We start from the raw sequence: 14,165 nt of genomic DNA on the forward strand, positions 1-14,165 counted from the left end.
TAATAATGATATAACGATAAGTCGAAAAAAAAATATGTAAGAGAGAGAGAGAGAGAGAGAGAGGCAGAATAAAAGGGATTAGCTCGTATCAACAGCGGCAAGATCTTGGATTAGAGAGATCGGTAATTAAAACGTTTCGCGCACAAAGTTTGCGCTATGTCATTAACTGTGTCGAGTCTATGTTGACTGTACGATGTGCTCGCTGAACTTTCATCACGCTTCTGAATACCTTGATACGCATTGATAATGTCATACAACTGTCGCGTTTTATTCGTCGTGCCGTTTGCGTCATTTCAATTTCACGCATACGCGGGCACGATGAAAGTCACTCGCTGAATATATCCGAGTTTATTCGTTATATAAAGAAAGTTCCACCAGAGCAAAACGTCGTCTTCGACATTAGAAGCTCCGCTTGGGATCAATCCGGGGAAGAGAACGAGTTTGTTTTTAATATTGGAGTCGCTTAGCACAGCAAAGTTTAATGGATTTTGACGAGTTAGAGCTCGAATAACCGGAATGTATAAATGGAATTTTGTTTCCCATTCTGTTCTTTTTTCTTTTTTTTTTTTTTTTTAAGATGGATCCTAATATAGTAAGAAACGTGAAAGAATTTATCATTTTGTGCGCATCAGAATTTATAATTCGCCGAAGATACCTTTTGTTGAGACACGCGTCTTGAAAATATCCTTTCCCGATATATCATATCGTGCATATTAATGTCTTTTCTCGCTCGTTCCTTTTATTCGACTTCGAGATTTATCTGGTTTTTAGAAAGTGAAATGTTTACTCTATGGTACGATTACGCCGATTACAAGGCCGGTTGTATTTTAACCGGTATTATACGGAAACATTTGGACCGAGGTCGCGTCGCTATGATAACCTGAATAACTCGGGCGATTAGCGACGCATCTTATATAGCAGAGACGAAAGGAAAACTGATGTTGGTGTCTCTTCGACGAAAGCGATATCGTGAACTTGACGTCATCCGTGATAAACTAAACGAGATCCGAATATTTTGAAGTATCTCTTTCGATTTTAATTAAATATCGCGTCAAATAAACATGGAAAATTTCATGTGTTTCTTTTGCTTTAAAAACACTACCCTTTGTTTTTTTTAAGTACATTTTCTTAGAGCTTCTATTTTTATAGAGAAACGAGCAATGAAAGATCGTTTTTCCATTATGGTAATAAAGGTGAATATTTTTTAAAGGAAAAAGAGAAAGAGAACGGCAACTAGGTGTATTAATAAACATCACTATTCTGCATATTAATCAGATCTCTCGTAGAAAGATTGTTAGCGATATATGCTTACTAAAGTGCGACGCAGACGTGTCCTTAAATGGCTACGTGATCCTGCAAGTTTTCCTAGACACGGACTCATTTTTTTTCACGCCTACGCAATAGTGATTCAACCGTCTCAGAATGCTGCTTTAATACACTTTGAATACTTCATTTGGTGTTTGAGTTGATGCTTCTCACGTGTATTGGTTCGAAAGCGAAATTGTATTATTAACAATACCGAGAAGATAGAAACTAATCATGGTGTTGTTATTTATTCATTAAAATCACATTTTATATATTTACAAACGTCGAATTATGCATCTCTTCTTCTCGAATCAGTCACCTAACGTGCTTGTTTCGTTTTTATCAAAATTTTTGTCATTATCGTTGCAAACAATCCAAGACTTTCCGTGCAACATTGTCCGTCAATAATCAACTCTACGTTTGACCTCTTGACGATAACTCCGGGACACATTATCTTTATGCCGAAACACATCGACTTCTTTTATTTAATAAGCGTTTGCGTTTATAAATCAATGTCTATCCGCTGCGATATAATAATTGTAATATATCTTGTGATGTCACTTTAAAATAAAAACATCTGATTAGTGTATCTACGCAATATCGATATACACTATTGTGTATCTCATATTTTACTTACATATCTATATTTTACATAATTATTTACAGCTGCTGTCAGATATCGATAAGTGGGGCATCGACATCTTCAGGATAGGCGAGCTCAGCAACAATCGACCCCTCACTTGCGTGGCGTACACGGCCTTCCAGAGTCGAGATCTGCTCAAATCGCTGGCAATACCGCCCAAGACCTTCGTTGCTTTCATGATGACCCTGGAGGATCATTACGTGAAGGATAATCCCTTCCACAATAGCCTCCACGCAGCTGATGTGACCCAGTCTACTCACACTCTGCTCAACACGCCTGCCTTAGAGGTCAGTATAAAACTAATACATATTTTGTTTTATACATTATGCCGTTCGTCCGAGTGTAGAACTCGAATAGCTTGTTGTCACCTCTCTGCGATAACTCATCATAAGTGATGTGTTGTCTATTGTGTTACAGTCCGTGTTCACACCGTTGGAGATCACAGCTGCATTATTCGCGGCTTCTATCCATGATGTAGACCATCCAGGACTCACGAATCAGTTCCTCATTAATTCAAGTAAATATCGATAGTTTATCAAAATTTTCTGCAATTAATGTATTCTCTCTCTCTCTCTCTTTGTTTCTGTTTCATATTTTTTTCTATTCTGTTTGTTTCTATGATAATGGAGAGAGAATTAATGTTCCATTTTTTTCTTTTTATCAGGTTCTGAGCTCGCGCTGATGTACAACGACGAGTCGGTGCTGGAGAATCATCATTTGGCAGTCGCGTTCAAGCTTCTGCAGAACGAGGGCTGCGATATATTCGTGAACATGACGAAAAAGCAGCGGCAGACGTTGCGAAAGATGGTTATCGACATGGTACTCTCGACGGACATGTCCAAGCACATGTCGTTGCTGGCCGATTTGAAGACTATGGTGGAGACGAAGAAGGTCGCCGGATCCGGCGTATTACTGCTCGACAATTACACCGATCGCATTCAGGTACTGGAGAACTTGGTGCACTGCGCCGATTTGTCCAATCCAACAAAACCGTTGCCGCTCTATCGACGATGGGTGGCTCTGCTGATGGAGGAGTTCTTCCTACAGGGCGACCGCGAACGGGAACAGAACATGGATATAAGTCCGATGTGCGATCGGCACAGGGCTACAATCGAGAAGTCGCAAGTCGGTTTCATTGACTATATTGTGCATCCCTTATGGGAAACCTGGGCGGATCTAGTGCATCCGGATGCGCAAGAGATCTTGGATACTCTCGAAGAAAATCGCGATTGGTATCAATCGATGATACCGCCCTCACCGCCGTCCGATGAAACGCAACAGCCAGCAACGAATGAAAGTCAGCAACAGGATAGGATACACTTCCAAGTGACGTTGGAAGAAGGTGACGAGACCGGCGAGGCGGTAGAAGGTGGTGATACCGGTGGTGATGGCGGCGGTGGTGAATCGACATTTTCCAGCGAGGACGCGGGCGGTGAGACGGAGGAGAACGCTACGGAGGCTGGGATGTGACGGAGGCTCGCCGGAATTTGTAGAAAGTTCCATGAGAAGGTGCATCAGAGCTGGTGGCGCGTGCGTCAGTGACATTCGCACCTAGCCGCGCCTAGCCGCTGGTCCCTTTGTATCGACCTATGCCGCGTTGGCCGGACCACGAGAGGAGGCGGTTGAGATGACGGGAGCCATCTCGATCGGGCAACAAGAGATAACGTCCCGACGACGACGGAACTATGACGGAGGTGCGAAAATGCGTTAGAAATCGCTACGCTTCGGCTGGACCGAGACGAGCGATGCGAAAGGAGCACGTTTTTGCCGTCGTCGTCGTCGTCGTCGTTCTAATTTCGTCTCCGCATCTTATTTGAATTCTATCAAGCGGGAGGGGCGAATCTCTTCACAAAGTACCTGCGCAAATAAAAGCGGCAGCTGCACGTTTGCGATATATATCGAATGGGTGGCAAGATGTTTTTTTTCTTTTCTTTTTTTTTTTCTTCTTATACACACGCACACACTGAAGATGATGACGATTGTGGGAGGACGCGGTAATCGTTCATCGTGTATCGATCCATCATCTATTTCTTCGACATATATATGATGAAGATATGCCGCCGTCGAAGGTTGGAAGAAGCCTCTCTTCCAGAATTGTGCAGGATCCTTAACAACATATCAACAGTATATACAATGGATTCTAGCCGAAGCATATTAGCGAACAGATCGATGTCACTGTCTTCTTATAGAACGTTTCAAACGCTGCACAGAAATTATCGTGATTCGTGAGTCAATTGAGATTTATTTGCGTATGACGAAAATTCAAAAATGCTCATTAATTTGTTCTTTATGTTACGATATGATATCATATTGTAAATTCAATAACGCGTTACGATCCAATTTTGCGAAAGGACCCATAGTAATCGATGTTCAAAATTATACAATATATACGATATCGAACGGATCGAGCATACGTTATCCGATATACTATTGGATAGAAATAAGTGACGAAATATAGGAAAAACAATTAAACGGATACTCAGTTGCAGTTAGGCGTTCATCCTTTTGGTTCTTGGACGGTTATTGAAATAGTCACCTACTTATCGGTAGAGAGAAGGATACCTGTCTTTTTAATCGTAAGATTTTGTCATGTTCGCTTTGTAGACGTAGAGAAGTTCGTAATTGAATTGTTCGTAATTGAAAAGGAGAATCCAGAAGTAGCCGCGTGTCTATAAAAGAAATGCTAGAGCAAACACGTAGAGTATTACTCACCATTTACATGATTTACGGCAAAGGAGCGAAATAAATCCGCTTTTTTTCCAAATCACGTAATCAATGGGGGAGCACCGAGCAGCAAAATGGGAGGGAAGAAGGCATCGAGATAAAGGGACAATTAGTTTTAATACACAACTACGTCGAGAGCTGGCCTTTTCAGTTTGTATTAAAATTAATTACCGAGACGCTTTCTTCTTGCGATATATATATATATATATATATACAATATGTACACAAAAGTATACACAAAGAAACACACACAGAGATATTACACACATATACAGACACATGACTTAAACGCAATACGTACAACTACAATGCGCGCGAGGATATATATCGATAGATGTTTTTAACCAAAGAGTAATATAAGTGATTGTTAAGTTGATTGCCGAGCATGCTGTTCACCAATACGTTTTCTGGCGACCAATATTCCAGCGACGGTGAACGAATCGTTCTGGAATCTCGCGTGGAACATGAGAATGAAATTCATCCTCTCGCCACGGATATCCGTAAATCGCTCAAATTTGCAAAAATTCGTTCGGTATTCAAAGCGCGAACCGCTCCAAACGAATTTGGAATTTATCGCACCGATAAATCGCCGTTTGAAAGCTCGAACGTCTAACGCCAACCGTCGTGCTTCTTAATGTACAAAATTGACGAAACACCCCACGAAGAATTATTCTCTTCCTCTTTTTGACTAAGCCGCACGAAGATGTTTTAATTTCGTCGTATTGGTGAAATGGCGACAATTGCGCGCCTCGATAATATCAGGGAAATGAATGTGAAAGACGTCTTTTTTTAAATGACCGAGTGTAATACCGAAGATCAGCCTAAAACAAAATTAACATTATTACTTAAGTCGTAAAGCTTGCCACTGACTGCGCGAAATGAGAAATTTGGCATACGAGTCTGATTAGGCGTGTATAAGCGGTGATAGCTCGGGCTCATATAATCATACATTTCTTAATCACTTCAATTAAGGGAATTACCTTATAATCGCATAACAAAAAAGAAAAAAGAAAAAAATACTACGGAGAAAGCAAAATCTCTATGTGTGTTGTAGACAGTGATCTAGTGAGTGTTTTGGTGCTGGCCACCAAGTTTAGCTCGTAAGATAAACTCCGAGGTTCACGAGAGTCCGCGACTACAATTGTTAAGAATTGTCAAGAAGGAGAGTTAACTTAACGAAGTTTTTAGGGCGTAAGCAACGAGGTTATAATAATTATAATATAATAATAATGTAATAAATAATTACTGATAATGGTCATAATATTGACAGTAATAATAATAATTAAAGCGCGATAAGAATGATACTGATTTACTAATTAGCGTTAACGATAACACTCAACTACGCAAACGAATCGAGATTACGTTCGCTTCACAAAGCAACGTTGTTTGAACGAGGAGAAGCAGGAGGAGAGGGACGATGAAGTGTTATCGATGATGTACCTCTGCACTGACGCTGAATTGGAACTCGGCGAAAGTATTCGATTAAAAACGATGATCTTTTTAATTATTTTGCGCGAGTGCGCCTTTGATTGTATTTTGGCGTGGACGAGCGTGGGCGAAACGCACTCGTTCTTTTTTCCGTAACGTTTTCTTGTCGCTCGTCTCGATGGATCTCGCGGGTATGCGCGCAGGTACAAATATAAAAAAAAAAAAAGAAACACGCCACAAAATACGATTTGTCATACGAATCTCATTGAATTATTGCGATTTATTGTATTTCTAAAATATCATTATTTCAGCAGCAATCCGTTAGTTGTCTGGTAAGAGATTAAAAAAAAAAAAAACAAAGACAAAAAGAGAGAAAAATGCGAAATAGATTGTACAATGCACGCGGAGAATGGCGATCCAACGTTTTTGCGAATATAACAAATCGCATTGTAATTCAATGAGACGTATGTAACAATATTTAGTAATAATAGAATTATATAATGATGATGAGATGATGAGGAGAGAAAAATAAAAATACCTTGTTTGATTGCTGGACAGTTAAATGAATGTATTAATATCGTGTAATCGTCGTACGAGATATATGTGTAATAAAACATATTTATTGTCGGAACTCTTACCCTTTCTTTTCTTTGTGCCATTTCAACAATTTAGTATATGCGACAATTTTAAATATATATGACTATAAAAAATATTAAAAACGTGTAAAACATTTAAAAGACTCGTGTGTGAAATAATTTATATAAATGATCTTAAATGATAATATAATAAATATCTGAATTTTTGATATGAATTTATTTTAATAACAATATTAATTCTCAATTTATAGAAAAAGAATAGGAGACGAATAGGAGTAGAATAAAACCACGGATTCGTCTTAATTTATTTGTAAATATATTATTAAGTATAACATCTATAATATAATAATAATATAATAATGAAAAACCATTTACATTAATAGGTATCATTGTAATATTTTAATCCAATAGTAAAACACTCAGTTATGTATAGATTCTCGATAGCTTTCAAGCGTGTGGAGATTTTTAGAGTAGTAGTACCATCAGATCGCGCGTATCACGGTGCAAAACATTTTCGTCGACTGTCCGTATAGTTTCTCCCCCTTCTCCTTTCATAGTTACATAGAATAGTAATTTCAATAAGATCGATCGCCGCCTCCCCTTAACTTCTCATTTTATTATCCATCCATACGCACGTACACGTATATAAGCCGACGTTCCTTAGTGAAAGGTGTATCAGGCGACTTTACACCGTGAGAGAGATTATTCTTAATCTATCGTCGTTATTGCGGATATATCGAGATGCCTTAAGTTGTGTACAGTAACGCTGGCCCCCGATTGAAACTCGAAGAGCGCCAAATCACCGAGCCGTACGCTATCGATAAGGATAACACGTATCGCGAATCGTAACGGAAAGAGGAAGCTTCGACATACGTTCACGCGGGTGCCTAAGTATCGCGTAATCGACCGAACTTGTTCGGTACCTGATTCGAGAATGGAAGGCCGCAAAAGGAGACACTCTTCGTCATCCTTGATTCCGCAAATCAATTCGCATGCTTAAATACCAATTGGCGGCGGCCTGTCGTTTTTTTTTTCTTCTCTTACGAAAAATAATTAAAATTACCAAGTAACTCTCTCGCTAAGATTAGAGACGGTAATAGTCGTTGTGTCGTGTTCTCTATAGGTAGTAACGTGTGCGCGTGTTCAATTACATTTTGCTTAAGGAGGGCAGAAATTGAATCCCCCAGCGCGTTTCGCATCGTAAATATTTCGGATTTAATAAATTTGTTTAATCGCTTAGTAAAACGTCGCTTATTGTTAAGTTCTTCCTCATGCGCCGATAAATAGGAGTAATATCGAAATTTCTTTTTGGCAGTCTTGTTAAATATATTGCATGTTCTGCCTGTCGTCGTTTTTCTTTTTTTTTTTTAAAGAAAATCTCTCTTAAAAATCTTTGCCACGCGCATAAATTTGAAAGGAGCGATGAAATGAAGTAAAGGTGGCAGTTTTCTCTCACGATACATCTTACACATTTGATTTGAAAGTTTAAAAGAGAGCGATGCAAAGTCGAATATCATTATTACAGGATGACAGAGGCAACTTAATAGTGAACACGAGTGCAATTACACGGACTATATAAGGTAATCACAGGAACAGAGAATCTGTTCCTGTCGTCGTCTCGGTTCCAAAACTTTACAACAATAAAAACGTAGTATATATATATATATATATATTATTTTTTTTTCACAATATAATTTATCTTTAAATATTTTTCTGTATATTTGTATATATAACTATGTAACCTTCGATATAAATACCCTGAAATCTACACTCTCGCGATCTATCATAATATTGAATTCGCCTCCAGCTTGTTCTCTTTTTTTCTTCCTTCTTTTTTACACTGTGAGTATCTCTTCGTATAAAGACGCGAGATCTACGCTCGATCGTATTTGTCACTATTCGAATCCTTTAAGTCTACTATGTACAAGTAATTCCCCGCAGCTTTCAATCCTAAGATGCAACCTGAATGATGGTCCGCAAGATGGTCCGTATATTTCGTATTTTGCTGATACTACACAATACCAGGTAGCTAGTTCGTAGAATCAAGATCGATCGCTATATATTATGGGGCACTAACTGACAAGGCGCGAAATGTAAATGTACGTATCTCGAGGATCACGGTTGCATCTAAGGAGAGACAGTAGCAGTATCTTTACGGCAGTTAAAACAGCCGGCACTCTGAAATCTATCGATAACGTTCTGGAGAAACTTCGCACGCAGTTTCTCATCCCCGATTACAGAGGATGCAATCTCGTCATATATTAGAGAGACGTAATATACTTTACTGCAAAAAAAATTGATTTCTGTCGCATACGTGGCATATTCTCAGTAAAGGATCAAGCACAATGGGAAGCAATCGAGTGCTGATTGAAAACTGCCTTTTTGATCCTTAACTATATCCTTATCTCTCTCATTGTTTCTCTATAGCTTGTTCATTTTATCTAATAGTGTACAATTTATAGCCAACATTGAATTGTCGCGTAATATATTTATAATATTTATATTTATATATTTATTTGCGTATATATCTAGCTGCCCCCACAAGTATATATATATATATAATCGATTAATATACGTGATCGAATACCGTTCCCGCCCCCCGTCTTATGATCAGAGAGCCCGTAAGTAAAATATTTTGAATAAAAAATATGTATATTTTGTCGACACATTGGTTTCTGTTGAAGAATCGTATCAAACGATCGCACTGTCGCCGTCTTATAACTGTCTTCTTTTTATACAGTAATTCTTAATTTTTTTAATATATATCTAAATCAAATTTTTTATAATCGATACTTAATTAGCTCAATCAAATGAATTTTTCGAAAAATCTCTATACAATATACCAAATATCAATTCTGAGAAATCACAGAAAATTTAGAATCTATTTCGCTAATTTCAGACTCTTTCAGAATACGACAAACTATCTTTAAAAATTATATAAAATTATAAATCAGAATTTCTGAAAAGAAACTCGAACATTATTTATCGCATGCAACTTAATCTACTGTCCCTTTCTTAACGATATGTTGTATTGCAATGATTTTCTGTCGCATTATTTAATAACTAAACCGAATAATATATTAGTTTTAAATTGCAGCTTTTTATGTATTACCTCTTTTCGATATTTTTCAATTAATATTTTATCAAACAACGAAACTTTCTTTATGCGGAAAAATTGCGATTGAATTAAATTATTCAAACATTATCCAAACATTTGTTAAAGCCGCCTTTTAAATTTGCGATTGAACTTCATTAATCACGCATACGCACACATCAAAATTATCGTTTACAAATTTCTCGAATTTTTACATCAAAGAAAGTTTGATTGATTTAATATTTCATATATTTATCTCAGAGATTGTTACAATCCAAAATCCTTCCATTGATACGTTTTCATTTTCATGTTACGATTATTATAGGATCGAACTTTACAGAAACTTTCGATGGCGTACAGACGGTCTCGACCTCACATTCATCGCACGAGGATTAAAGTTCAATAGCGGATCAATGTAACATTTTCACAGAGAGCTTACAGGCTAAACGCCTCTCTGATATAACTATCTCTTCCGCGAGATGTACAAAAAAAAAAAAATGAAATATTATTTGTAGGAGTAAGGAGTCCGTTTCTTCGTCCGTTATTCTGCCTTATCGTACTAACAGTGATAGTAGTAATAATTACAGTAATAATCGTTCGTACGGTTTTTTTCTTTTCTTTTTTCTTCTTTTTACATCCTCTGCTTCAGAGGCAAAGAGACATTCGTGCCACGAAGCTTTTAATAAAGAGATGCCTATATAATTACAAGTTGGACGTGGCGATTTTTTTTTATTCTTCTCTAAATAAATACATGTTTCGTTCGCGCTTAAAAGCGTCGAATGTGTCCTGCGAATGTGGCAGCGGCTGTGGAGTTATTTCTAAATAAATGGTTATATAGGTCTATCACGTCCTTTCTCTCGCGCTCTCTCCCTCGCTTTTACTTCCTCTCAATCTATGAGCAACACTCGTATCGTATAATATTGGCCCCAGCACCCTTATTATTTTCTTTTATTATTATATCATCTCACGCGACGACTAATACAAGCGCAAGAAAATTGCCTTATATAATAAAATTAGATAGTAAATAGTTTACACGAAAATAATTTTTCTTTTTGAGAAAAGCTTGTGTATATAAAAAAAAAAAAAAAAATAATAGAAGAGTTTTTACAGTATTTGGCTGTTATAAAATAAAGTTAGACGGTGACATCTCGTAACGAGATATCATTCTCGAAAGATGAAAGCATAAATCTCGGGCCCGAGTGCATTGTCCATTATTTCCGGTCTCGCGACCTCGAAGGCAGTGTTTTTCGCGAAACTCAATATTTGCATCATTAAGTCGTCGTTTCTCGCATCTTCAAAGGCAAACGTATTCCGTTATATAGTAACGCAAATCCACGCCGACTCTATCTACGAAAACAGCCGCCACGCAACACGCTCTCGCTTTGCGTTCTTGCCAGGAGGAATGTAACAGGAGTATTCTGTTACACGAGCGCAATAAACGAGGAGAATGAACTCGGCATATTTTAACGCGCTGCAGCAATCACGGTATTCGAGCGTGGTAATGACAAGAGCTAATTTCCGTAATTGCAGTTATTAACAGGAGTGGAACGAGAGGGAGGAATATATTTCGTAGCCGTTGCATAAAATCACATTCTCTGCCAGTAAATTCCTATTTAATTACAATTTACGAATAGGTATCGTTATATCACAATAATGCGAAGTTTATTAAATGATTATGTTACCATTTCGTAATATCCTTATTTTCATAATACGATAACAAATTTCCTCTCATATAATGATGCTTCCCTTCAATAATATCATCGTCATCTCTCGATCGATCTCTCTCGTAGCGTAGGAGAACGTGCACAGGGAGATCGTATTTCGTGGATGCATCTCGATTTTTATGTACATACATTCGTAAAGCCTCGCTTCCGGACTCGGCTCTGCCACATTCGCGGGCCTGGCACATGCATCTATATATTATGTATATAATTACCTTACCCGTTTTCGACTTGTCTCTTTTTTATTTTTCTTAATCACTTCACTCGCCCCACGCACCGCGCTCGCTTATATCCTAAGATCGATTATTTAGTTTTACCTCTGTCTCACCGCGTCTCCCAGAACGTTATATGTATAATCATCACGCAAAACGTAAGATCGCAATAAAAGTCTCTTTCAGCTATATTGCCACGGATGTGTGGCGCGTCTCGGCTCAGTGGCATCACCTCGCGATATATCTGGCGAGGAACGCGCCGAAGAGGACGATGTAGAGAAGAGACGCCGGCATCCGAAGCGCCCACGTGGTCGCCGACGAGATGTCGCCGCATTGAGCTGAAAAAATATATAATTAATTTCTTTTTTCTTTTTATGAAATATAAATAAAATAAGGGTAGTAAAAGGAGGAGATAGAAATTCAACCTGAATGGAAAAAATTATTTTGTCAAGTTTAAAACAAGAATTTTCTTAGAGGACCAAGTTTTTTTTTCAATTAGACATTCTAATTAATGAGCGGATAAAGTTGGCGATTTATATATATAGCGTCGTTTAAAATAAGAGAAAATTATAATTAGAAAAACGCGGACAAAAGAAGAATTTCGCAAACTCTCGCACGTGGAGACGCGTGTTGCGTTCAGAATTAACAATGCTCACCGTACGACGTGAGGTTGACCTGCCACGAGACTGAATGGCGATGAGAGGCCCTCGGACAGGAAGCGAGATGGCCCGTCACCGAGAGTTCACGACTCCCTGTCGTCGCGGCGGACGCGCTGTAAACGAGGCAGTAACGTCCGACGTCGGTGCTGGCCACCAAATAAGCGGTGTCGTTCTCGATCCAAGTTCCGTGGCATAAGTACTCTGGAAACGAAACGACAACATCAGCTGTGAGCTGTGAGAAATGTTTGAAAGAAAAACAAAATTTGCTCCATAGCAGGTTATTTTCCGCGCGATAGACGCCGAGCTAAGAAGGGCGTCGCCGCAAAGTCGCATTAAACTACTCGATTTTTTTCGAAGTGGCGCGAGGTAGAGTGAGATTACGAGTACGGTAATAACTTTGCGCTACGGTACAGAAGTTTTTTTTTTTCCCCGAGACGATTTAAAAAAAGGCTGACGACAATAACATGCTAAACAATGCGGATGCGAATCTGACGGTGCGGCTGAAAAAGATCATAAAAGTCGTTAATGAGATTTGGTCATTTGGTATTCGTTCTTTGCTACTGTCAAGTTTGTTCTTCTGAGAAAAATGAGAAGAAAAAAGAGAGAAAACATAATTGTGTATGTTGTATCGAGAAATTTATTAAATTACATTTAAAAAAAAAAAAAAACTATGATAAATAATAATATATGAAAAAGTATATAAAGTACCTTGTTTCATGTTGAATCGAGTACTCTCTCGTCCGGCTTTCTTGACGTTATCACACTACTTTGAAGTTGAGAAAATGAATTGTTTCATCAAATGCTGTGAATTTATCGCTCGTAACGTTTTTACAACGGTTTCGTTTTCCCGATGGACGAGATAACCATAATCCCTCAAGCATTCAATTAACGTGTCCGATAAAAAAGCGGGAAAAATGCGATTCGATCGTTTCGAAAGCTACTTTTATATCCACGGCACTTGCTCCAGCGCCTTCCGTAACAATGCGCGGCGAGAACGGAAGAGGAATAAACGAGAGTTATAAATCCCGCCGACACATCGATATCAGGCGTGACGTTTCGAGCGACGATACCCGATCTTGCAAGATAGTAAGATGAGAATTTACTGCGGTCGCTCGACACAGCTCGTGACTTCGGGTAAAGAGAAAACGCGAGACCGCGCGTCGTGTTCAACGATGGGTGATGGCACCTATCAACGGTAAAAGAATAAAAATAAAAAAGAAAGCGACATTGACGTATCAGAATAAATATAGAATTTTCTGTTGTTTTGCAAAGGCTCGAAAAGAATTCGATTACGTCCACCGCATCGTACATGACGTATTTATTTTTGAGCAAACGGAAGTTAAAATAGAGCATTAAAAAAATGAGGCTCTAAATTCGTCGAAGATTTTGACATAATTTCAACGCGTGTTCCTTAACGTCCTTTATAAACGATCTTGATTTTCAAGGCGCGATTAACGATTGCACTCGCGATGTTCGTAAGCTGAAAAAGCGAGCGAACCAAGGCTATTTATACCAGGTCTTAATGATTGTTTTGCCCTCTTATCATCGGTATTCGCGTCTCGAAATACAATCCGTGTGGACGAGTCGCGAGACGCGGGGGACTCGAGTATGTCTAAATCCTCGGTTGTGTCAACATGTTCGGGTACAACTCACGCCGCTAAAATAATTTCCGGCTGACAAAATTCCGCTCCTCACCGCGCTGGATTCTGTATATAACTGTCAACATATTTCTCTCGCGGATTACAGAGATACACCATCGGCTTCGCGCGCGTGTTACACGTTC

At 38.6% G+C, this 14,165-nt stretch overlaps 2 protein-coding genes across 25 annotated transcripts in view; one reads left to right on the top strand and one right to left on the bottom strand.

Annotated features, from left to right (window-relative positions):
- The window catches only part of Dnc (phosphodiesterase dunce), a 264,924-nt gene extending 258,192 nt beyond the window's left edge, over positions 1-6,732 (top strand). For 13 of the 19 annotated variants that reach the window (XM_070297096.1, XM_070297085.1, XM_070297090.1 and 10 more), the window contains 3 exons: positions 1,972-2,235; positions 2,366-2,465; positions 2,613-6,731. In XM_070297096.1, the coding sequence (XP_070153197.1) occupies positions 1,972-2,235; positions 2,366-2,465; positions 2,613-3,418 (1,170 nt within the window). In that variant the 3' untranslated portion in view covers positions 3,419-6,731. Of the gene's footprint in view, positions 1-1,971; positions 2,236-2,365; positions 2,466-2,612 lie in introns of all 19 variants that reach the window. The other 6 variants (XM_070297078.1, XM_070297081.1, XM_070297082.1 and 3 more) reach the window with 1 other exon arrangement.
- A 264-nt stretch (positions 6,733-6,996) lies between these two features.
- LOC138934405 (uncharacterized) overlaps positions 6,997-14,165 on the bottom strand; it is a 240,405-nt gene continuing 233,236 nt past the window's right edge. For all 6 annotated transcript variants that reach the window (XM_070298103.1, XM_070298105.1, XM_070298099.1 and 3 more), the window contains 2 exons: positions 12,380-12,583; positions 6,997-12,061 (listed from right to left, as the gene is read on the bottom strand). In XM_070298103.1, coding sequence (XP_070154204.1) covers positions 11,952-12,061; positions 12,380-12,583 — 314 coding nt within the window. In that variant the 3' untranslated portion in view covers positions 6,997-11,951. The remainder of the gene's footprint in view (positions 12,062-12,379; positions 12,584-14,165) is intronic.

This window comes from Polyergus mexicanus, unplaced genomic scaffold (assembly GCF_030449975.1).
Source record: "Polyergus mexicanus isolate NDT 795.1 unplaced genomic scaffold, iyPolMexi1.0 SCAF_6, whole genome shotgun sequence".
Classification (NCBI taxonomy): Eukaryota; Metazoa; Arthropoda; class Insecta; order Hymenoptera; family Formicidae; genus Polyergus; species Polyergus mexicanus.